Genomic DNA, 26198 nt, shown 5'->3' on the forward strand with positions numbered 1-26198 from the left:
TGTTGAAATAGACAACAGGGTGAGGTAATGAGCTTCTCATCAATCATTGACTTGCTCAAACACTAAAATCTAGTTAGACTAGGGTCAGAATGTATACCCACAAGAACTGACTGCAAAAAGACCACCCCTTTTACCACCCCGAGGCCCGGTGGCTGCCATGTACACAACACCACAGAATTCTGAGCCAAGGGTTAGGCTCAGAGCTACTGGAGGCATAGAGACTTGTGGACTGTTTTGCATCTTAGTTTCAAAGTAATCAGCAAATAGCAAGCCATGACATCAGCCATTTCCTTTTATTAGCTCTTAGAAGACTCAGAAGTCCTGGGAACATCGCCTACAGTGATAGCCTCACTGAAGCATGTGTTGAGAAAAATACGTATGTATGTGTGTATATATGTCTATCTGTGGTACATTGCTGAGGTTGCTTCCTGCTCTGCGAGGAGCTCAGAAGCGCTTCTGGAGGGCAGTCTGGATGTTCTTCAGCAGGCCCCACTTAGCTCGGTTCTTCCCATGCCCATCTGGGGTTACCACCTGCAATCAGAAGCAGAGAACCATGGCACCAGTCACAAGGGAAACAGCAGCTTCCAGGAGCTTGGCCACTGCTGTGCAGCAGACCCTACACACATCATCTCATTAACTCTTCACGAAGCAGGTGCCACTGACCCCACTGTATGAGTGAGAGGAAACTGAGGCTCAGAAGGACTGGGTAACTTCTCACTTTTCTAAAGTCACATACCTAATATGTGGTGAGACTGGGATTTCACAGACCAGGTTCCATTTCCTTAAAAGGCACCTCATTTAACTGCATGCTGTGACCCCAGGTGGGCTTCACCATAGAATAGCCCTCCAGGTGACCCCCAGCCCCTGGAAATTGCTTCTGTCGTAGCTCTTATCATTTGTAAATTCCATCAAATGTGTTTGGCTCTTAACAGACTGAGCATTCTGACTGGGGTGTGGGGGAAGTGACCATCTTTCATCTCTGTAATCCCAACATTGGCTATGGTAAAGAGAAGCTTCTTAGAGAAGTGGATGAAAGGTGAATAGAACCACAAATGTATATCTGCCAGTTGCCTCCCTCTGATGGTTCACACTGTCTGTGATCGCAGTGAGTGGTCAGAACTACCTGGAAAGGGGAGACTGCACTAAGCAAGTTTCTTACAAGTCTAACCGACTCAGCTTTACACGTGGATCTCCCTGCTTTTCTTTGAAGGTGCTAGGTTTCTCCGTGCCTCTGGTCTGGCAGCATTCCCATTCCTTCCCTGTACACATTGACTGAAGAGGCGGTTAGGGAGTGAGGCTGAGATCCAGGAATGAGAGCCCACTGGATCAGTAGGCTCTGTCTAGATGAATCAGGACTCACAGGGCAGATGGGGTGGAGGTGTGGTTTGGGTGGCAAAGAGCGATGTTTGTACAATGTCCCTATATACAAAGCTAGTAAGTCTTTATGTTACCCATTGCTGGATAAAAATTGAGATAACACAAAGAGACAGCCCTGGTAAGGGTAATAAAAATAGTGTTAAAGAAACACACTGAGCAATGGGGGTGGGTGATAATGAAGGAATAACAGTGTTGTGGCAGAGTTGGGAATTGACTCATACAACATAGGGGAGTTGAATTTTGTCATAGTCAGGGTCTCCAGAGACAAAGATCATGTGTGATGTGTGGATGGAGCAGTAAGGATTGGGGCGTGTCTATGAACAAGGGGATCATATGAAAAAGGACAAAAGAAACAGAGAACAGTCTATGAGATACTGAAGTAATTGAAATAATTGACATCCCCTTCCTTACCCAAAATGCTCAGATGGTTTTCCAAATGAATTCTAAGAAACTTTTAAGAAAAGTTTGTTCTAGAAAGCAGGAAAAGAGCAGAAGCTTCCTACCTCATTTTATTAAGCTAATAAGATATTGATTCTGGAGCCAGATAAAAACAATATAGGCAAGACATTATAGGGCTAGTTCACTTATGATCATAGATACAATAATCCAAAATAAAATATGAGCTAACTAAAACCAAGTATATTAAATAATCACAGCATGATCACATGGGGTTAATTCCATGAATGCAAGTAAGATTAACATCAGAAAATCAATGTAATTCATTTCATTAATGCCTAAAGGAGAAGAATCATATGATTGTCTCAAATAAATAAAAAAAACTTGCATAAGGTTGTACAAGCTCTCAGCAATTCAGAAGTGGAAGGAAATTTCCTTAATGAGAATTATACACCACAAAAACTAAATTAAAAATCCTCATAACTCAATGGAGAAACATTAAGATTAGGAATAAGACAAGGATATCAAGTATTTCAGCCCCTATTTTCTGTAAGACTCATGGCCCTGGCCAAAGGTATAGGGAAAGAAAAGAAATAGAGGTTCAAGGATTGTAAGAAAGAGATATAACTATCATTATTCATAAATGATAGGACCATAGCCTGGAAAAGCAAGCAAAATCAACAGATAGACTCTCAGAATAATAAGAGAGTTTATCAGGATTTCTAGAATCAAGATTAACCTCCAAACACCAATGGCTTTTATTCCAAACCAGCAATACATTAGAAAATATAATCAAATATAAGATAACATTCATAATATCTACAAAGTCTGTCAACTATCTGGTTAACCAGGAACATATAGTACCTCTATGAGAAGAATTTAAAAGCCCTAGTAAAGCACATTGAAGATGATTTAATAAATGTCAGACCTATTACAAAAATATCAAATGTCTCCAAATTAACTTAGAGACTCAATGCTATCCTAATCAAATTCTATCTGGATTTTTTTTTTTTTTTAGGAATTCAATTTACTCGCTCCAAAATTTATATGAAGGAACAAATTCCTATGATTAGATAAATAAACCTTAAAATAGAAAGAAGGGTAATGGGTAGACTTACCTTAGCAGTTCATCAAGACAAAGCAGAAAGCTAAGGTTAAACAATAAAACCAGTGTGGTATTGACATAAAAACAGACACATAGACCAACAGGAGACTATAGAGAGCTCAGAGACAACTTTTGAATATATGGCACTTTAGTATAAGATCGCAGTGGCACATTTACCATATACTAATGGAAAAGACATTGCTTGGTAGATGCTATTGGAAAAACTGCCTCACTAGACGGTCAAAAATGTGCATGATTACCTGGCACTACACACAAAGGTGGACTCTGGATGGATTAAGGTCCTAAGTTTGACAGGTAAAATGAAAGTTAATAAAAGAATAATAAAAGAATATGAGGAAGATTATCTTTGTGAAGGACTTTATCTTTATGGAAGGACTTTCTTAAACTTCAAAAGGTCAAACCAGAAGAAAAAAACAATTGATGACTTCAGTCATATCAAAATGGAAGTTTTCTGTTGTTTCATGAAATACACTATGAACAAAGTTAGTAGGCAAATGTCAGAACAGAGAAGATATTAGCAATGTCTAAAAGCATTATCTGGAATATTTAAGAACATACTGCAAATCACCTAGAAAAAGAACAAATGCAATAGAAAAATGGGTGAAAGATATTTAGCAGGCTATTTACAGAAGAGGAAATCCTGAAAACTAACAAGCATGTGAAATGAAATTTCAAACAGTAAGGAGATTATCGCACTTTGTACGCATTGGATTAACAAAATAGTAGAAAGCTGGACCATGCCACATACAGGTGGGGCTTAGGCTCTAGGGTCCCTCATTCATTCCTTATGGACACGTTCATGCACACATTTAAATCAAGTATGCACATACTCTGTGATCCAGCAATTTCACTCATGGTATATTCTAATAAGGGCTGAATTATGTCCTCCCAAAATTCATATGTTGAAGTCCTACACCAAGTACTTCAGAATGTGCCTGTATAGTTGACCATTGAACAATGCAGGGCTTAGGGGCACTGACCCCCGTGCAGTCAAAGATCCATGTATAACTTTTGACTCCCCCAGAACTTAACTATTATTAGCCTACTGCTGACCAGAAGCCATACTGATGACTTGGTCAATTGGTCCATTAACATGGTCAATTAACATATTTTATGTATGTATTATACACTGTGTTTTTACTATAAAGTAAGATAGGGAAAATAAAATGTTATTAAGAAAATCATAAGGAAGAGAAAATATAGTACTGTACTGTAAAAAGTCAGTGTATAAGTAAACCCACACAGTTCAAACCTATGTTGTTCAAGGGTCAACTGTATTTGGAGAGAGGCCCTTTAAAGAAGTGATTAAGTTAAAATGGGGTCATTAGGGAGGGCCCTAATCCAATCTGACTGGTGTCCTTATAAAAGGAGGAAATGTGGACACACAGAGACCTGCCAAAGGTGCACTGGCATAGAGAAAAGGCCATGTGAGGGACTCAGGGAAAAGGCAAGTGTCTCCAGCCAAGGAGAGAGGCCTCAGAAGAAACCAGACCTGCCAACATCATGATTTTGGACTTCTGGTTTCCAGAACTGTGAGAAAATAAATTTCTGTTGTGTAAGCCAGCCAACCTGTAGCATTTTAGTATGGCAGTCCTAGCAAACAAATACAATGTTCCAGAGAAATTCTCATACCCCTATCCTGCCCACAAAGTGCCACGAATGAGGCTCTTCACTGCATCATTACTGGAGATCATCTGGGTGTCTGTCTTGGCTAAGTGAACAGGTAAAATATGGTGCCCAAATGCACATTGTGAAAGATGAGGCCGCATTAGGAGTAAGGGACTAAATGTGTATAACTACATTGCTACAGCATAAAAAACACAGTGTTCTGGGAGAAAAGGTGAGAAACAAAGTAGGGTTAAGTAGCACAACACTATTTGTGCAAATTACCAGCACATTCAAAACAATACATACCATGTAAGAACTCATAAAAGCAATAAGATATACATGAAACATATTAGAATGGATGTCTGGGAAGGAATGGCTGCAGAAGGGAATACATACATAGACAAGAAAAGGGCCTTGCATAGGCCATTGTTGAAAATGGACCATGAACTGAAGTGTATGATTAATTCAACCCTCTGTGTATGAAGTTAAAAGTAATAGGTCCAGCTTGATCTAAATTATCCTCACTCCAGGGTTCATGTCTTTCTGCAGAGCAAGTAGAGAGCAGGTGATAGGATTCTCTATTTGCATGAAGGATCAAGCAGCAATTTGGAAAAGAATAAATCCTAAGGAGATAGGGAGTGCAAACCATTTTTCTCTCATTTCAGGGCAGGGGGTGGCTGTGAGTATGTGGGTGGGTGAGGTAGGTTTGGGGCAGTTATTCTGAGTGTATGATAGTGTGGGATAGTGTTGGTCTCTCAGATTGCCCTGCAACTCCACCTCCTGAAGATGCATATCTCAGCCTGGACAGGAGGTCTGAAGTAGAGACAGAGGTAAAACCAGTAGGGGGATTTCATGAAACCCAGGTAAGATGCCCAGGAAGGCCAGGCAGCCTGGCTCTGTGCCTAGAGTTCCAGCCTGGGCAGGAAGGGGTCAGCACTGCAGAGACTGAGAGTAGTTGGCAGGGCTGTTTCCTGAGCACATGGGAGACACCAGAGGTGACCCCCAATACAGACTGGGGAGGAATTTGCGGGGATGAGTGGGGGCAGGAATGGGTGCATTTCCTGAAGAGGTAATCAGGAAAAGCCCAGAAAAGTAGCAGTTTGTGACTATTGTTAGGCCTGAATTTTTACCTCCAAATGTGATGTAGCTGGGGATATCTGGTTTATAGACTGCGGTAGGCAGAATTTTGGCCCCCAAAGATATCCACGTTGTGATCTTGAGAACATGTGGATGTGTTATGTGTCACAGTAAAGGGGAATTAAAGTTCCTAGTCAGCTGGCTTTAAGACAGAGATTATGCTGAATCATCAGGTTGGTCCAATGTTATCACAAGAGTCCTTCAAAGAAAGAGGGAGCCAGAAGAGAGCCGGAGAGATGAAGGTGTAAGAAGGACTCAACCTGATGTTGCTACCTTGGAAAATGCAGGAAGGGGCCATGAGCCCAGGAATGTGGGCTGCTGCTAGCAGCTGGAAAAGGCAAGAAAATAAACTTTTCCGAGTCTTCAGAAGGAACACAGCTCTGCTCACACCTTGATTTTACTGGGTGACACCCATTTTGAAGTTCTGATCTCTAGAATTGTAAGATAATAAGTAAGTTTGTATTGCTTAAGCTGCTGATTTGTTATGGTGGCAATGGGAAACCAATGCACAGATAGAAAGTTAGGTTTGTCATGGGAAGACTTCCTGGAAGTTAGCAGAGATTTCAAAGTAAGGAGGCAAAGTAAGGAGGCTCTTTTCAGAAATGTGGATGGTGGTCAGGAGGTACCCTGAGGATTAAAGGAAGAACAGGAAGAGAAACTGAGGATAAAGGATATATGACTTGCCTAAAAATACATTTCTTCATTCCTTCAAAACTATCAGGCTCTTGGATGTAAGAGGCTCTTGGCTGAAGGTTGTGGGCCGAGAGGAGTGAGGAAGGCCAGCAAGGCACCTGTCCACTTTGGGCTTACAGCCTAGTGGAGTTGGGCCTTGGGCCATGGCACACCAGGTCAAGTCCAATGCTCAGTCTTGCCTCTCAGAAAAAAAGTCCTGCTCTCACAGCTGTTGGCTTTGACAATATTCTCCCAGAATGAGGTGCCAGGTCCCCAGGGTGGGGCCCACTGGCCCAGATTTAGCTGAATCTGACTGTGGTGCAGGAGAACAAAGAGCTCCAGCCTTGGATGAGAACTGAGTTCCCACTCAACTCTTTCTTCAGTTACATGAGAGCACTTTCCCTCTTGAGCCTAAGTTTCCTCATCTATAAAATAGAGGCAATAATTCCCCACCTCCAGTGGTTGGCATGATCAGTGGTAACGAATACACAGTATCTGACAGGGAGTCGGCCTTCAATAAATGGGACCTTTAAAATGCATTCACGTTAATTTTCATGCTTTGTATATTATACTTCAAATAAAATCCCTTAAAAAAATCAGCAAGTCACAGACTATGAAAATCAAATATGAAAGGTGTTATTTCGCTTCCTTTTCAAACGTATGTATGATGGAAATATTGTATTTTGGATAAGAAATGATTCTGCTACCTCATTACAGCATTTTAAATGAAACCTTTCAGGAATACCTGCATAGGACCGATGCCAAAGGAAAAGTATTTCGATTTTATGGGAAAGAACTGAAGTCATTACTTTTATGAAGCTTTATAAATGTCATTCAAACACACCATCTTATTTTCATTTGCTATTGAAGCCTTTACTTATGCAAATCATGACAAATGTTAAGGAAACCAGTGTTTCCCCTAGAATGCTAATATAATCACAAAGAGGGAGGAAGAATTACTTCTGAAGGAAAAATCTATATTGCAGCTCTGCAAGTCAGATAAAAATGAAGCTTCCAGAAAACCTCATTAATTAGTGCTCTGCTCATTTAGAAATTGTGTTAAAAAGCAAAGAAACTGGAATGAGTTTCCTTCCCATATAGGGAGTACAAATTAATCGCATAAACACAATTTTAGGGGGAATGTTACTTCTTGACTGATTGCATAAAACACTTAGCTTTTGGGCATCTTATGGTACTTTGTAATTATTAATTTTATTCATCCATTTATTTCTTCACTCTTTAATTTAGACATTCATTCATATATTCATTTGTTTGATCACATTTTCAGTCATGTATTCATTCAATAACCATTAAGAACCTGTGATATGCACATTGCTGTGGTAAGCATTGTGGGAGAAAGAGAGATGAATTAGATGTGAAGTTTGTTCTCAGGGAGTTCAGAGCTTAAGAGGGAGGACAAAACATCTACTTAAGACAGGCTGACACACTTCAGTCTCTCCACTCCCTGTCCTTGTGCCTAGAATGTAAAAACGACAGGAGATACATTTAAAAATATTAGTAACAGCACTGAGTGCCTTTCATGGGCAAGACATTTCTGAGGAATTTCTAAAAAATGAGAAGGCAGATGGAATTAGATGAAGGAAAAATCCATAGTTGAAAGGACATGCTGCAAAATATGGTAGCAGCTGTGGGTGTTCCATGCTTGGGAAAGAAGGGTGGCAACAAGAATTGGGCAATTGACAGGGTAGCTGGCTGGGGTAGAGTGAGAGGAGCAGGCAGGCCGACTTTCTCCTTCTGCCTCCTGCCCAGGTGAGTATCTGGCCTCCATGAGAGTGGGAAGGGGTTCATGTGGGTGCTGGCTCCAGAAGCAGTCCAGATGGACTAGAGAGCCTCTGCCTTCAGCTGATTTGCTACTGGTACAATGACCTACAGCATAATCCTGCCCCCACCCTACCTTGTGCTTCCCTCATCGCTAGAAGTAGCAACCAATCAGATTCTCTTCTGCAAACATTTGACCTGAGACAAAGGGAGGGTTGCTAGTTAGACTGTGTTGGTCACACAGAAGTTGGGCCAGGACAATCCAAAGCCACAAGCAAGCTGAATTTAGGGGAGGAAATACTACAAACTAGCTGAAAGTGGTGCAGATTCAGACAGAAGCAGACGTGGAAGTGTGGGCAGAGGGAGGACAGAGAGACAGAGACAGCGACAGAGAGATGGACAGAGGAAGGGAGAGAAACTGATGGCTTTCTAGTTCCCTTGAGGATTAGATGTTTGTCCTGGCTGGAAGTGGTCTCATGAGACTCCTCTTTCTCTGTACCATACATTTCTCTTTTCAAAAGCTGAAATGAATGAACTTACTGTCTTTCCTCTAAAGAATTCCTGATTAAGCCATAATCTACTGGTATCCCAAAGAACATCATTATGGTTCTACAGTATGATAGCTCTTGGTATTTTTCTTCCTTTTCTCCTTTGAGTATCAATAAAATTATACTCATGAACGTATATCCCCCAGAGATATAAAGAAGAGTCAGCTTCGAATCACAAAGAAAGATAGGAATAATCATGTCCCTTTTTCTGGGGGATACCATTCTGACATGCTCAGTGGTTACTCCTTGACTTTCAGATAAACAACAAATAAAATATTGCATGGGACATACTTACATTAAGAATTATTTGTTGTATGTGCCCTGTATTTATGTCTGTTAAATCTGGCACCCTACGCTTGCTTTGAATCACCACTGGGATTAACAATGAACTCTTTTTTTGTCCTTCTCATACCACAATTATTTGTTTAATAGACCCTGAGCTCCTTGAAGGTAAGGATTATGCCTTATTTTCCTCGGAATGTCTACATCCTAACAGAATGCCTGGCCCAAATGTTTTTTGAATCAAACTGAACTAACAATTCTTAGGCCTCATTTGCCAAGTGGGTTGAGGCCAGCAGCCCTCTCTTTGACTCTGAGTTAACAAGTTTTCTGGGATTAGAGGGGGCAGTCACACTGTGGGTTCTGTGATCTTGTGATCATCCTGACAGAGCTGCATCCAGAACTTACAAAGAAAGTCTGAGAAAAAAAATGTGCACAGTACCTTGCAGATGTCACTCCATTGTCCAGGACCATTATTGTTGATGGCTCTGACTTTAAAAAGATACTCAGTGTTGGGGGTCAGGTTGTGCAGCTCCAGATTCTGCTGCATTATATCCCGAATTTGCCCACAGAGTTCTGTCCGTACATTGTTAGGAGGGGTAGTAACGAGTTCATAAAATTCCATCTCAAAAGAGTCCACATCTTCTGTTGGGCATGTCCAATAAACCTATGAAGCAATGAACATATGGGTGTGGTACTAATATACACCATTCAGCTTTCTTTCCCGTAAAGATTTGTGCCATTAACTATCAGTGGGGCAGATTTAAGCTGACCCCATCTCCTCTAGCTGCTGAGGACTTCAATGTGGACTATGTGCAGCAGTCTTGAAAGGCTACCTGATAAGACTTGACATGATGCTCATAATGCATTTCAAGAACAGAAGAATGCTCCTCTGGGTTCTGTTACCATCAGCCAACATGGCAGTGACCATTGTTCTCTTGACACCATTAACCAAGGTAGCTGCCATTTATTGAATACCTTCTATGCATCAGATTCTGTGTCAGACATTGCCTAACTCACCTAGTCTTCACAAGTCCCTGGAAGGGAGATTTTATTATCCCATTTTACAGTTGAGGCTCAGAAAGGTTACATTTAGCAAATTCCAATAGAACCACAGACTACTAGACAATGAAAAGTGTATCTGTTCCAAGCCTGTATTTTACACATAAGGAAGTAGAGTACCAGAGAGGTGCAATGGCTTACCCAAGGCATGAAGAATATATATTCACACTCAAAACATAATATATCAGCTTTCGGAAAGAGATATATTAACAAATATCAATTAGCAGATTGTGTCTGGCACATAAATATTTTATAATGATTATATTTCTAAACAGATATTGTATTCTTTAAGCTTTAACAAATTTAAATGTTATTATGTTTATAAAGTTAATTTAAAATTACTCCTAAGTGCATAAAGTTTTGTGAATTTATAATTAATTTGTAGTTATTTTTATATATTTATACTTTTAAAACTTTTTATAAATTTGTATAACTTGTCAGTAAAAATTAACTTATATTTTTCTGAGTATCAAAACAAACATACTCATTATAAAAGACTTCGAAAATGCAGAAAAAATACAAGGGACAAAAATAAACATCACTTATAATCCCAAAATTCAGTTCAAAATTCATTTCCTTCCAATTTTAGAACATTCACAAATACAGAAATGCATACAATTTGGATTATATTGCTTTGATTCCTGCTTCCTTTCATTTTTTATATTTTATACATTTCCCTATATTATTAAAAACTTAGTAAAGCACCATTTTAATAGCTGTCCCATAAGTGATTTAATCTTTCAGTAGTCAAACATTTAGGTTGTTTCTAATTTTACACTCCAATAAATAATGATGCAATGAGGACTTTGGGGGCATGAATCTTCACCTGAATTTTTAATCATTTCTCTGGGAAAGTTTTCTAGAAATAAAATTGAGTTTTTAGGAAAAAATCCTTAGGATTTTTAAGATACATATTTGACAAGTTATAAGACTAACTTTGAGAATGTTTTCTATGCCAAAAGCCTAAAGTGGGTTATTAGTCAACCATAATTTGAAAGAGAAGTCAGCACAGATTTCATCTTCGGCATCACTAAACACTAGGATTCCTGTATGATTTCCATTCCATGATCCTAATAGGGATCACTGATATCTTCACATCAAATACCACTATTTGGCAGTAGATTTAGGTGTCCTCTCTTGACAGGCAATGACTTGACTTTCCTAGGCCCCTTTCTTGGGCTCTTGCAGGGACCACTAACCAGTGGCATGGGGTGACTGTTTTCCAAGCCCAATTATGGGGCAGACATCACCAGAGCGAGAAACTGCCAATCTCCCAGGTCTAAGTTGCATGGAGAGACCTAATGCCATCATTGAGCTAATGTCACATACACTGGAGGCTTTGCTGATCTGGTATCATTTGGAAATTAAGGTTCGGTTACTCAGTTGTAGGTGTCTCTTACATGAAGGGTAGAGATACTTTGCTGTGTCTGATAGCCCATGGGAAGGTATATTCTACTTTTCAGAGTAAGGTCATTCTTGCTGTTGATTATAGACTCTAAAACATAGATTATGATGTCTCAGGAGAACAGCAAAGTAAAGCTTGGTCAGTGTCTGGCTTTCATTTTCTTGTTTTTAGACCCTTGATACTAAAGTGTGGTGTGCAGACTGACAGCAATGGCAGCACCTGGAAGGTTGTTAGAAACAGAATTTCAGGGCCCCCTGAGACCCACTAAAACAGAATCTGCATTTTAACAAGACCTCCAGGTGCACATTAATGTTTGAGAACAAATGGTTTAGACTTCAAGGATGCTAAAAGTCTTTGGGAATGTTTTCAGATTATGAGCGCAAAAGATGGGCCCTGCCACATGAAAGCCGGCCATGGGCTGGCCTGGGAGATGTCCCTGTAGGGAACCCCAAGAGAGGCAAGTTATGCTCTAACAGGATCTCTAATTGCAAGTTAATCTTTTTCCTTCCTTGAACTTTAATAACACATTCTATAAACAGTTTGATTTAGGTTCAGCTGGATTTGAATGGAATGTTAAGGGAAAGGTTATTTGTCCGTGTTAGGTCAAGAGGGTCAAGGAGGAGTCATGTCTCCTGAAGTCAGATGATGGCAGTTGTAGAGGTCTGTGAAAGATCAACACTCCCTCCCTCTAAAACTGAATCTTATGAGATTAGAATTGGAATTCCATTGGGGATTATCCTTCTATTCTTTCCAAATCATAGAGAGTATGAATACTTTCTTTAGAAAAGGTAGCAATTTAGAGGAATCACTGCTGATAGATAATGGAGCCTATATTTCTAATTGGATTTTCTGTGTTTTGTCTACAATTACAGGCTTTGCCCCTGGGAAACATTACACCCTCCAAGCAGTCTCTTCAAATTACTTTGGTTCCCAAATTGGGTTGCATTTGAAATGGGGTTGGGGCCTTCAGATAGATTTTTGACTATGAGTTAAATACATTATTTGGTTTAAGCCAGTATTGTGCTACTTAAGATTTTAGGAATTTAGGAGCAGATTTGAGTGACTGAACCCCAGAGGTCAAAGAGGTAAGTGCAACCTTTGCTGACTACCCACCTCCATTCCATACCGCCCATCCTCCTGCCTTCCTCATGGGCCCAGAGCCTTCCTTACCTTGGCAGCTCTAGGATACACCAGAGTCTGGTAGATGACAATTGGGCCTGGGGTCTTCACAGAATCATCATTGAATGAGTACCAGTTGTGGAAGCTGCTGCTGTTCTGCACAGGCTGGTTTTCTGCCCCTGTGCTCCAGTAGGTACAGAGGCCATCTGTGGGTTTGGCAGGTGTGGCTGACTGGGCTCGCCCATAGGCTTCCAGACCCATTTTGGCCTTCTCACCACTGGTGGTGTTGAAGGACAGCAAGGAGGAACTTCGCTGGTATATCTGCTGGTTGCCAAAGCTGTGAGTGCTGAAAGTGACCTTCCTGGAGATCATCATTTCTGAGTGCATGGGATAAGGGGAGGGCAGGGACTCCCCTGAGGAGCGTACCTTCTTGGGCCCTGTGGGGAAGAGCTCGTGGATGGCACTGGAGAGCTCAGCAAAGTCCAAGGGCATGCAGTGCAAGGAGTGTAGCCGGAGTTGTGGGTCAGGCCTATAGGTGCTCTGGATGCCATCCTCGATCTGGTCCACCAGAATCTTGGCCGACTGCAGGAATGCCACCTGGCCTGTCTCCTTCAGTGCTTCCTTGGAATAGGCGATCAGACCATCCATTTCGTTCACTTTCATGGTTGTGACATACACGTATTTTTCAATCTCCTTCTGCCTGGACACCTCTAGATTCTCTATCTGCTCCATGATGTACTTCTCCTTCTCCTGTAGAATGTTGCGCAGCTTGAGAAATCCATTTCGAATCTCTTTTCGCTTCATCTCCTTGTCCGCCTTAAAGCTATTTTTTAAAATGTTGAACTCCATTAGGTCATTATCAATCTCATAGCGGACTGCAAAACAACCAGGTTAGTTACTTTGGTTAAAATTTTCATCTCCCCAGATGTCAAAGCTGACTGCAGGGAATTCCCTCAGATTCCATGAAAGTGGGTGGAGAGGGAGGGAGGGCACTTGTAGTTGAACTGCAATAGGCCTGAACAGGTTTATGAGATGCATCTGGCCTCCCTCAGGATCCCCCCCCCCCCCCCCCAACGCCGCCTCCTTGTCTAATACTTCCCTCAGGAGTCCCAGCCTTTCTTTCCTTGGCATAGTTATAGCTATAGTAATCCCTGCGGCCCTAGGTTGGAATTGAAAGTTCAAGGCCACCCTTGATATGAGTTTCAGACATCACTTGTGAGCATGTTGGACTTGAGAAGAGGTGATGTCTCAAAGTGACTGGTTTTCCCTGTGGGAAAGCTAAGCTTCTGCAGGGGCAAGAGAAAGAACTAAATTTCTGATGACTTCTTCTAAATGCTGCCTTGCCTCATTCACCAAAACCCAGACCTAGACAACAGTAGGAAATCAGCTGGGCTTCCTCTCTTGCCTTTTCCTCATTTCTTTCTAAAAAAGAGTCTGCTATTGCACTTCAAAGAGAACCCAGTTTGTTCTGGATCCTCTTACATGGTTTTTGGATTTTAAGTTCACTCAGTCATTCAACAAACATTTACTGGATACCTATGTCACATGCCTTCCAAGGTACTAGGGATACAGATATGAATATGAGAGGGCACCAATGCTCAAGACACTCATAAATCCAAGGATACTATAGTATAGAGGATGCTATGATTGAGAGTATGTGGTACATCTCTCTGAAATGAGTACCTTTGTTGGCTTTACAGTGATTTAGGCATCAGGCTGTGACAGTGATGTGAAGACATGTCAACCTTCTGTGGCCTAGTCTAAAGGTAAGGTCCTCCCTTGATAGGCCAACTTTGTAGTGAATTGATGGGCTATAATCCTCATCAGATTTTACTCAGGAGTAGGCGTGCCCAAGATTTTTTTGTACTTTGTTCTTAACATATTCCCAGGTGCACAGTCAGATGGACCTTTGTGGGTTGTGGCCATTTTAACAATGATGTGCATTTGAGTAAGAGAAACCCAGGAGTCCTGTCAGACCATGAGAACAGGGAGCATGGCTCTTTTAGTTATCACTATGACTAGGGTGTGTAGAAGGGCTTGAAAGGTATTTATTGAGTGAAAGCCATTCTGTCCTGTTTTCTGACATCATTGGGGTAAGTGTTACTCTTCAGCCTATTTTGTGAAACCGCTATTTCCTCTGCCCACCTCCTCTCTCAGGCTGGCACAGAAGGGATGAGGAAGCAATGCAGACAGGGGCTGAACAGGAAACTATCAGGGTGATTGCAGAGGAGCTGAGAAATGCTTCCCGCCCTCCCCAATGCAAGCCCTACTGTGGCTTATGGCAGCTGAAATTCCACTTTGTTCATTAATTTCTTTGACTATTCAATAGTTATTCACTGCTAAAGAATCTTGCATAGGAAATTCCTTGCTTCATTAGAGATTAATTAAGTTTATGTAAAGTCCTGAGAGGTAGCATAAAAATTCTTTAGGTGAGGGGGAAAGAGGCAGCACCACGAGAAAAGAAAGAGGAGGCCAGAAGCACCCCTCCTCCCATCTTACAAATATGGCAGCTTTGCAAGAGCTGGTCCTAGAGCAAAGTTAAGTCTAGATCTCTCTCAGGGAGTACACTAAAAGTAGCTATTATTTATTAAATATTATGGGCCAGATCTATATAATTCACATATTATGGATCATATCTCTCTATTATAATATATTACATGTATCTTCCTATGAGGAAGATATTGTTCCTATTGATAGATAAGGAAACTAAGGCTCAGGGAGATTAAGTTACTGTCCAGTGTCACACAGCAAGTATATGGGAGAAACCAAGGCCTGTCTCTAATTCTATTTATCTGAGTCCAAAGCCTATGTTCTTAATTGTTCCAGTCGTGGTTCTCAGTCCTCTGTGAGCACCAGAATCTTCTGGGAGAACTTTAAAGAAAACTCTCCTCTTGGCCTCACTTGCTGAGATTCTGAATTGGCCTGAGTTGGGGCTCAGGAATCCAGGTGAGGCAGTTAGCAGCTGCCGGGAATCTTCTGGGGATCTTGTTAAAAGTGCAGATTCCCACAAAATCGGTATGGGTGAGGCCTGAGGTTCTGCATGCCTACCGGGCTCCTGGATGGTGTCATTGCTGCTGGCCCTAGTTAGTAAAGCTCTCCAGGGGGTTCCAGTGTGCACCTGGGGGTCGACATCACAGCTTCAATCGACCCAAACTAGATCTTTCCTCCAGGACCCAGAGTTTCTCAGTGTATTGTCAGATCACCTGATTTTGAATTACTTGAAGATTTATTTAAAATGTAGATTTATGGCACCTTCCCCCAAAATAAGTTGAGTCCTTAAAAACAAGTTTGAACTCTGGTTAAAAAAATTTGAGGGGTGCACAGCAAAGGAAACAACCAACAAAACTAAAAGGCAACCAACGGAATGGGAAAAGATATTTGCAAATGACATATCGGACAAAGGGCTAGTATCCAAAATCTATAAAGAGCTCACCAAACTCCACACCCGAAAACAAATAATGCAGTGAAGAAATGGGCAGAAAACACGAATAGACACTTCTCTAAAGAAGACATCCAGATGGCCAACAGGCACATGAAAAGATGCCCAACGTCGCTCCTCATCAGGGAAATACAAATCAAAACCACACTCAGATATCACCTCACGCCAGTCAGAGTGGCCAAAATGAACAAATCAGGAGACTATAGATGCTGGAGAGGATGTGGAGAAACGGGAACCCTCTTGCACTGTTGGTGGGAATGCAAATTGGTGCAGCCGCTCTGGAAAACAGTGTGGAGGTTCCTCAGAAAATTAAAAATAGACCTACCCTATGACCCAGCAATAGCACTGCTAGGAATTTCCCCAAGGGATACAGGAGTACTGATGCATAGGGGCACTTGTACCCCAATGTTTATAGCAGCACTCTCAACAATAGCCAAATTATGGAAAGAGCCTAAATGTCCATCAGCTGATGAATGGATAAAGAAATTGTGGTTTATATACACAATGGAGTACTACATGGCAATGTGAAAGAATGAAATATGGCCCTTTGTAGCAACGTGGATGGAACTGGAGAGTGTGATGCTAAGCGAAATAAGCCATACAGAGAAAGACAGATACCATATGTTTTCACTCTTAGGTGGATCCTGAGAAACTTAACAGAAACCCATGGGGGAGGAGAAGGAAAAAAAAAAAAAAGAGGTTAGAGTGGGAGAGAGCCAAAGCATAAGAGACTGTTAAAAACAGAACAAACTGAGGGTTGATGGGGGGTGGGAGGGAGGGGAGGGTGGGTGATGGGTATTGAGGAGGGCACCTTTTGGGATGAGCACTGGGTGTTGTATGGAAACCAATTTGACAATAAATTTCATATATTGAAAAAAAATTCTAGTTAGTTAATATATAGTGTAGTAATGGTTTCAGGAGTATAATTTAGTGTTTCATCACTTACATATAATACCCAGTGCTCATCACAACAGGTTCCCTCCTTAATATCCATCACACTTCACTTAATACCCAGCTCACTTCATAATAAAGCTGAAAACATTTTCAATACAAAAAAAAAAAGAATTACCATATTGTGGACATTGAGGACGTTTACGATATTTTGCTATTATGAATTATACAGTAGTGAACAGATGCTGATATACGTCAGATGCTGATGTTTTTGTATGTAGTTACCAAACCAGACTACAGAATACATAATGGTATGATTGAAGTTAATTTTCAAGTGGCCAAAATGATCACACTAATCTCATTGACAACAAATAGAGAAACATGCTTACTCTTCAGAGGCCCAAGGAAAAAGCAGTTCATAAAGCAGTTGGGCAAATAACCATAAAATAATTTTTAATAAATAAGTATGTTAAATATAAATAAAACATTTAAAATTAACCTGATTATTTCGTCTACCCAATGTCATAAAATACTATTTAGATTCTTTTAGAATGACATAAATTGGCATCATGATTATGCAAACATATAATTATATACCTATGCATCTAGCACCAGGGAAAGTAAACCATCTAGAATAAAGACCAATACGTATGTGTGGGAATACATACATTCTTATGAAAATTTGCCAACTCGCCAAAGTCTAAAACAGCGTTCATTTGCCATTTTTAAAAAGAGATGATAAGATAATATCAGTGCTAACTATTGCAATCCACTGTTTATTTATGACTCCTGTGGGTACAGAGGAGTTGTGAGGAAATTTAGAAAATTTGTGTGTATATGAAATTTGTGTGTATGAAATTATGCCATTAACTAATGTTATATGAATTTTGTGGGAACTCCTCCAGTGTTTAAGAAGGTGCATATCTCCCCAAAATGGACTTTCTCCTTTCTAAGGATGAGTGTTAAAATTCATACCTTGCTTCTTGATTTAAAAAAAAATTAAATATCTTGAATTTTTTGGAGAAAAGGTAAAATGTTGAGTAAAGCTTTAATTTCAACATCCTAAAAAAAAAAAAATTGAGGGGTGGAGGCACCTTTCAGTCAGTTCAGAGTCTGACTTCAGCTCAGGTCATGATCTCATGGTGTGTGAGTTCGAGTCCCGCATTGGACTCTGTGCTGACAGCTCAGAGCCTGCTTTGGAATCTGTGCATCCCTCTTTCTCTGCCCTCCCTCCCGCCCCCCCACCCCCCGCTCGTGCTCTGTTTCTCTCCCTCTCTATCTCAAAAATAAATAAACATTTAAAAAATTTTTTTAAATTAAAAAAATTTGAGGGGTGGGGGAGGAGGTTCCCTCAGAAAGGATGGACAGGGTAAATTCTCTACCTACATATAAATGGATATTCCATACGAGGGAAACAAAAGCAAAAATGAACTATTGGGACTTCATCAAAATAAAAAGGTTCTGCACAGCAAAGGAAATAATCAGCAAAACTAAAGGCAACTGACAGAATTTGCAAATGACTTATCAGATAATGGGTTAGTATCCAAAATCTATAAAGAACTTACCAACTCAACACCCAAAAAACAAATAATCCAGCGAAGAAATGGGCAAAAGACATGAACAGACACTTCTCCAAAGAAGACATCCAGATGGCCAAGACACATGAGAAAATGCTTCACTTCACTCATCATCAGGGAAATACAAATCAAAACCACAATGAGATACCACCTCACACCTGTCAGAATGGCTAACATTAACAACTAGGCAAGAATAGATGTTGGCAAAGATGCGGATAAAGAGGATCTCTTTTGCGCTGCTGATGGCAATGAAAGCTGGTGCTGCCACTCTGGAAAACAGTATAGAGGTTCTTCAAAAAATAAAAAATAGAACTACCTAAGGACCCAGCAATTTCAATACTAGGTATTTATCCAAGGGATACAGGTATGCTGTTTCGAAGGGGCACATGCACCCCCATGTTTATAGCAGCACTATCCACAACAGCCAAAGTATGGAGAGAGCCCACATGTCCACTGATGGATGAATGGATAAAGAAGATGTGGTATATATATATACACAATGGAGTGTTACTCAGCAATCAAAAAGAATGAAATCTTGCCATTTGCAACTACGTGGATGGAACTAGAGGGTATTATGCTAAGCGAAATTAGTCAGAGAAAGACAAACATATAACTTCACTCATATGAGGACTTTAAGACACAGAACAGATGAACATAAGGGAAAGGAAGCAAAAATAATATAAAAACAGGGAGGGGGACAAAACAGAAGAGACTCTTAAATATGGAGAACAAACAGAGGGTTACTGGAGGTGTTGGGGGGGGATGGGCTAAATGGGTAAGGGCATTAAGGAATCTACTCCTGAAATCATTGTTGCACTATATGCTAACTAATTTGGATGTAAATTAAAAAAAAAAAATTAAAATTAAAAAATAAATAAATGGATATGCCATGAAGGTGATCCCTGTCTCCTTCCAATTGCTGGGCTCTTTGGAATTTGAACTGATGTCCCCTCATATTGAATTGAATTTCATTGTCTGGCTTCTAGGTGCTCTGGACTCTGAGAAAACTATTCTAGGTTTCTCCTGTGTTAAAGGCCCAGGCCTCTTATGGTTGCATGGGGGGCACAGCAGACTATAGGCAGCAACCCCTTCCCATGCTGAGGCCCCAGAGAATCCAGCCAAGCCCAGGCAGTGAGTCCACCTTAAGAAAACCCTCTGGGAACCAGTGGGACTACCCATTTGCTTGGTAATGTGGCTCCTATAGAGTTTCTTTAATATAGAGACTTCCCTGATGGTGGTTCCAAAACAGAGTAAATATCAATCGACAAACAATGTTTCCTAGTATAAGCAATTGAGAAATGAAGGTATTCCTGAAACATCCATGCTGGTGAGAGGTCCTAGGTGACAGAGTTAGCAAAGTCCATCTCTGACCCATCTCTACATCCAATAGGACCTTTATGTGCAGCTCAGAGAAAAACTCTCCCACTCATATGTTCAGGCATATTTACACATGGACACAAAGGGAAAGGGCTGGGGTGATCTGGGGCACTTTGGTCACTTGATGCAGGCTAGTCCTTAAGGAAATGAGATAGACCACAGATTGTGGGGGTGGTAGTGGTGGTGGTGGTTTCTGTTGTGTTCCAGTCCTCCAGTCTTCAGATTCTGGTCGCTGTTTAGCACAGAGAAGGTTGTCAAAGGAATGTTATGGATTTAACATGGATGTTGGAGTCAGATAGATTGGGTCTGCCATTTACACGTTGCCTTGTGCCAGTGAACTCGTGGAATCCCCATTGTCTTATTCATGGAGGGAATTTCAGTTCCTGTACTGCAGGAGGAGTGAGGAGACCAGGATACTTCTTCTAAAGGGCCTGGGCAAAGTAGGCCTCTATTCAAGGAAGCTATTCCCAGGGGCTAAGAGCCCTAAAAGGATGCCGGAGATCCTCATGTCTAATCAAGTGGATCCACACCCAGAAATTATGAGGCTCTTTACTGAACCCTGCAAGATATTGTTGTACTGGGTTCCAGCATGGAAACTAGGCTCAGTTTCCCTTAACCAAAATGTACTATTTTATAGGTAACCAATATAAAATAACCTTGAGCAGGCATGCAGAGGAAAAACCAGCTGTTGATCAGAATGTTATTGGCAATTTCTGAGTTTTTCTGTTATTATGTGTTTGTTACCAGTTTGTTTACTTTGGTGTTTGCAAGTTTTGGGGAAAATGCTGTTGGGGAAAATTTTAAATTGAAATAATTCTCAACATCGATTTAATATTTTCCCTCTGCAAGTTGGGAAAACACCGAAGATACTCAACTTTTGTGACAAAACCCTTCAGAAAGGCTCACAGAACTTCAGGATACTGGAAGATCAAACTCATCATTTTCCAAAGGAGGAAATGAGGCCCAAGGTCATGAAGATTATAACCAAGATTATAGAATCTTTCTGCACTGATTATGTGCCAGATACTTTTTTTGCCTGCTTCACATAGAATAACCCATTTAATCCTCACAATCACCCAGCGGAGTTACTACCGCTATGCCCATTTTATAGATGAGAAAGCCAAGGCCCAGGGAGGTTAGGAGGCTGGTGATGGTTGCCCGGCGTGCACACCAGCCCAGTGCCTGGCAGCCTGGCTCAGTGTTTCCCAGTGCTTGGACTGGCCCACCGGGTGGGGGAGGCTCTCACCAAGTGGACTGCCTGGAGCCGTTCTCCCCATCAGTACCTGAACTAGGGGTGACTGTGCGGGGGAGGGGAGGGGACCAGGACCTGCTTTGAACTTGGCGATGGCGCTGAAGAGGGCGGCCGCCCTCTCGGAGCAGGCGTCGATGAGGTTGACGGTGTCGTGGCCGTTGTGGAATGCCGTCTTGCAGAAGGTGCAGAGCAGCTGGTTGTCCTGGCTGCAGTACTCGACGATGCGGCTGGACGGGTGGTGGATGCAGATCTTCTCGTCCTGGTCCTCGGAGCTGGTGTCCACGAAGACGTGGTCCTGCATGGCCACGTCCGAGTGGAAGGCCTTGAGGCAGTCGTTGCAGAGGTTGAGGCGGCACGTGATGCAGCGCTTGTAGGCGATGCGCCGGCTGCGGCACACCTGGCAAAGGGTGGGCCCGGTGGAGCGGTCGAAGCGCCACTTGAGGTAGCCGTGCTGCTGCATGTAGCGCTTGGTGAGGCGCCCGCGCAGGTAGTTCTCGGGCAGCTGCATCTTGTGGCTGTAGGGCATGCAGTGCGAGTGGCTGCACACGGGGCAGACGAGGATGAAGAAGTTCTCGGTGACCTCGGCGTGCTTCTGCAGCTGCCGCAGGCACTTCTCGCACAGGCTGTGGTTGCAGGGCAGCATGAACGAGTGCAGGTGCAGCCGGTTACACAGGGGGCACGAGAGATGGTGCACCAGGTTGCTGTTGGCGGGCATCGTCTTCACCTCATCCACCTGGGTGTCGCTGCTGCCGATGCGCAGCGCGGTCTTGGAGCTGGAAGGAGAAGTGGACACGGGGAGGACTTCAGGAGGCCAGCCGGCTCCAGAGCTCACCCCGTTTCTGGCCTCTGGAAGAACTGGAGGTCACTGCCAGGCAGGCCAGTGTGATGGTGGGGAGCACAGGCTCTGTGCCAGGGCACTGGGGTTCTAAGCCTGCCTCCAACATCCTTTAGCTGGGTGACCTCAGGGCAGTTAATTGACCTCTCTTTGCCTTTTGCGTCGTTATAAAATTAGTAGTCACATTATAGTTTCTTGAGGGGACTAAAACTACATTTAATACCTACAAAGCTTGACTGAGAGCAGTCCCAGGAACACAGTAAGTGCTGAATGACTGCACATTGTGAATTTTGAAGAAGAGAAAGCAGGACAGACTGGTCTGGCACTATCAGTGGGGCCTCAGTGCTCTGTTGCCCATCAGCAAAGTCACAGAACACCAACACCCTACAAAGCCATTCTGGGACAGTGATGGAGCAAAGCAGAAATAAGACCACTTCCTCCTGTTTGAATGCAGGCAAGACAAGAACATCGTCCAAACCACAAAACGACCAGATCTCGCCTATCCTAGTTCATGGGAGCGACTGCTGCTTTTTCACCGATTGCAGCATTTGGTGCCCTGTGACCTTCCCATCTTGTAAACCAGATTTTTATTAAGATACCTGATAGGAGATTTACCCCCATTTCCTGACCTGAAATGAGCCTAAATTTCATAATAACTTGCAGATGCCTTCTTACTGAGACACCTTACTCTTAACCATGGTGTATGTTCTCACTTGGTGCAGTGACTCAGTAAATCCAATCTTGTCCACCTATAAGCATGTTCTTGCTTGGCAGGCATTGGCATCATCAGTATTATGGTATATAGGGTAGAACACAGAAGAGGGTGGGTAAAGTGTCCTCAGGACACCAGGAGGTCAGTCCCTAGAACCAAGCCTAGAACCAGCAGACCGACAGGTAAGAGTTAAGGGTCTAGGCTCTAGGGACAGATTGTTCATGATGGAATGTACCCATTTAGAGCTGCACCTTTGAGACGAATTTCTTAATCCCTCCCATTCTCACTTTTCTCATCTGTAATCCAATGGTCAAAGCTAACGATACTATTTCCTTCATGAGAATTTTACAAAGTCTACATGAGGTAATCCATGATAAAGTGACTAACTGCTGATACATAGTAAGGACTCAATAAATGTGGCCTCGGCAATTAGTCCCCTCTGGTACTGGCCAGCTAATGTCCACAGTAGAGGAAAAGAGTGGTCACGTCCATGAGAAGTATATGGTTCTATTATTTGTGTGTGTGTGTGTGTGTGTGTGTGTGTGTGTGTGTGTGTTGATTCTTTATTTGTCTGAGGTGGATTTCATGTATTTAATTGTAGGAACCATGGATGAGGTAAAAGCATACTTGTAAAATTCAAATGCATATTTTGAGAAGCTACAATCAGGGCAAAAGCAGTTTATGAAAATAAATGAATTAGCTGTGGGGATGGAGGTAAACAGATACACAATTTGTGACTGATCCTGTCTCTTATCTTCTGTTCACATTAGTGATATTTGGGTGTTGATCTTGACATTGTGGCTGTATTTTCTTCTGCTTCTGATTTCTTGAGGTTCCTATATGCTCCTATCTCCTTCCGCATGGACCTATGTCTCAGAGCCCAGACAGTCAAAGGTGTTGCCAAAGCATACTGAATGGGAATGGCCCTGTGGTGGCAGAGAATGCCTTTTGTGGCACTCAGGCTCCTGGAAAGTTCATCCCTTAAGGATTTGGATGCTGGGTCCTAGGCCTGCTGGCCTCGATTTTCTCAGCCCATTCCCTCTCTGCTTTCTCAGTCTCCTGCCTGGGCCCTAAAGGGGTCACTGGAGGGACAGTGAGTTGTGTACGTGGTAGCTGGATGAACCTCTTTAGTTCAATAAGGTAGGACTCTGAGAATCATGGTGTAATATAAAAAGGGAGATGGCATGGTGTAATATAAAGCGGGAGGGAAGGTGACATTGGTAGAAGAAACAGCAGGGCTGAGAGGCAGCCCAGGGAGTTTGGGTGGAGGTCAAAAAGGAAGTGGGAAAGAAATGAGAAAGTCAGAAAGAGATACTTGAGACCAGAGTGGGCTGGATGAGCAAGGTGTTGAGCAGGAAGTGGCGATGAGGAGCAGGGGGAGGCAGGGATTCAGAAACTAGGAGAGAGGCCAGATGGAAGACAAGCCTCAGTGTACCCATTGCCCACCTCCTGACACTTGCAATAGCATCTCTGACTATCCTCTGAAAGCCTCAGGCTTGGACCCGGGCATTCAGTGGCTGTGGCTCCATGCCCAAACAGCCACCAGACCCAGCAGCCTTGCCTTCTTGCTGAGATATCTGGCCTCTCCTCCTCTGCACACACCCTCTCTTCAATTCAGGCCTGTTCCCCTAGCACCTGGGTTCTCACTGTGCCACCCGGAAGGTCTCCTGGCTTCCCTCTGATCCCTCCAGGCCATCTGCATTTTAGTATCACTTGGGGGTGGCTTTTACAATTCTGATGTCCAGGTGATCCCCCAGACCAATGAAATCAGAATGTCTGGCAGTGAGGACCTTTGTAAAGACCCCCAGGTGATTCCTGTAAAGCAAAATTTGGGAGTTACTGACCTAAGGCATCTTCCCACAACACCAATGTCATCCCTCCTCCATTGAACTGTGGCCAGTGACTCTCCATGGCTGATATGCAGGAAATGGGGCGTTGAGTCAGGAGAGAGGAATGTGGATGCTACTTTCTGCACCTGAGAACCTCTGGACTTGCATCCAGAACCCCTGGATCCTCTACTCATGCAAACACCGCAAGAGCTCCCTGAATGGAGAGTAGTATTTGTTAAGCATCTCCTAAGTGCTGAACTGCAAGATGGATCATATCCTTCTCCTGAATTCACTGAAACTTTACTCACAGAATTGTTTTTCCAGCCTGGAAGGCTTCAAACCTGCGTCTCATTTTTCTGCCTCTCCAAAAGCTCTCCTCTTATGGTTCTGAGCTGTGATCTTTCCTTCTCTAAGAAGTCTGCCCTTGCTACTCCAAACTCCCCTCACATGTGACATAAAAGGACTGCCTTGGACAGAGCAAGAAGAGAATATGCAATTGCTTGTCACAGAGCATTCATGCCCCACGTGAGTAACTGAGACCCTGAGATGCATGACTTCCAGATGGGAAGAATGAGAAGGCTGGCAGGAGTTGGTCTGGGGTACTTATAAAGGACATAGGGGTCAAAAGTGGCCTGTGGAAGTTACTACTTTTCCAATAAGTGTTGAAGGTATCAAAAGTTCAGAGCAGGAAGAGACAGGGCAGCTTATATTTTTAAATCCCGTAACAGATTACAAGGTGCATATGTTAATCCCCAAACCCACCGAATCACAACAGATCCTATACTCTCCATTTTGCAGTGCAACATTTTTAAGTTAAGACACAGATTCCGGGTTCAAAATCTGGCTGCGTCTTACTAGTTGTGTGATCCTGGGCAACTTCACCTTCCAAAGGCTCCGTTTCCTCGTTGGTGTGGTGGGCGTGCTGTTGCTGGGGGTCACACATGCAGTGCCTGGCAAGTGGCTTACACGCTGAGTATTAGCCACTACTATTTAGTGCAGGTGAGAGAGCCCAGTGCCTATTCGCACAGCTGGTGGGGCGTGGATGTGGGACTCAGGGCTAGATGTGGTCACTGGCTGTTCAGGACAGGCTTAATTGCTACAAAGTTCTTGGCCTCCTTTTTTCAGAGGGAGAAAGGGACTTGGGGCGGGGTTATGTATGGAGCCCACAGCTGGCAAGGAACCCGTCGGGCGCCCGGCACTTACGAGGTGCGGATGCTCCTGAGGCGGCCCTTGTGGAACGTGATGGTGGCATTGCGGCAGCAGCGGCTCTCGTAGTAGTAGCACTGGAGGTTGCTGCTGGTCGTGCAGCAGCACTTGCAGTTGGGGTCATTGGCCCAGGAGCAGCAGCACCAGTGGCAGTTGGGGTTCTCAGAGCAGGTGCAGTGGCAGCACTGGCAATTGCGCTCATCTTTGTAAGGGCAGGGGAAGCAGGTGCAGTTCCGCTCTGAGGTGAAGAGGAACTTGCAGCACAGACAGGAGCATAGTTGAGGACAACATCTCTGCCATGTACAACATGGAGAGCAAACACACATGGCCGTCTCCATGGCGCCTACATGATGGCTACCGGCTGCCCAGAGCTCTTGACGCCTTCTCTACCAGAATCCTGTGGGCTCCCAGGCAGGAGTCCCTCCTCCCTCTGATGAGGTCCTCAGCTTGGAGGTTGCAAGAGGTTGGCTGTCGTGAGACCTTTACAGGCGGCGTCCCTACTAGGAAGCTCCTGGGTTGGCATTTACCTATATCAGCCTGAGGCCATTTGCTTATGTCACAATCCCTGTCTC

At 43.0% G+C, this 26198-nt stretch overlaps 1 protein-coding gene and 1 long non-coding RNA gene across 2 annotated transcripts in view; one reads left to right on the plus strand and one right to left on the minus strand.

Moving 5' to 3' along the window:
- The window catches only part of LOC144612782 (uncharacterized), a 127398-nt gene extending 106549 nt beyond the window's left edge, over window positions 1–20849 (plus strand). The window contains exons 2-3 of the long non-coding RNA XR_013549847.2: window positions 14209–14274; window positions 20642–20849. This is a non-coding gene — a long non-coding RNA (uncharacterized LOC144612782). The remainder of the gene's footprint in view (window positions 1–14208; window positions 14275–20641) is intronic.
- On the minus strand, window positions 275–26128 carry TRIM42 (tripartite motif containing 42). Its single transcript, XM_060638795.2, has 5 exons — window positions 25624–26128; window positions 21120–21817; window positions 12560–13383; window positions 9365–9589; window positions 275–531 (listed from the first exon to the last, which is right to left on the minus strand). Exons 1-5 carry the CDS (start codon window positions 25962–25964, stop codon window positions 445–447), a joined length of 2175 nt encoding a protein of 724 aa, XP_060494778.2. The 5' UTR covers window positions 25965–26128; the 3' UTR covers window positions 275–444.
- Between the last annotated feature and the right edge of the window lie 70 nt (window positions 26129–26198).

The sequence above is a fragment of the Panthera onca genome, chromosome C2, assembly GCF_046562875.1.
Source record: "Panthera onca isolate mPanOnc1 chromosome C2, mPanOnc1 haplotype 2, whole genome shotgun sequence".
Lineage (NCBI taxonomy): Eukaryota > Metazoa > Chordata > Mammalia > Carnivora > Felidae > Panthera > Panthera onca.

Coding starts and splice junctions, on each gene's coding strand:
- TRIM42 (XM_060638795.2), bottom strand. CDS start 25,964: ATGGAGACGGCCATGTGTGTTTGCTCTCCATGTTGTACATGGCAGAGA. Junction 13,384..21,119: donor CATCGCCAAGTTCAAAGCAG/GTCCTGGTCCCC, acceptor GTTGTTTTGCAG/TCCGCTATGAGATTGATAAT. Junction 9,590..12,559: donor TGTATCCTAGAGCTGCCAAG/GTAAGGAAGGCT, acceptor ATTGCTTCATAG/GTTTATTGGACATGCCCAAC.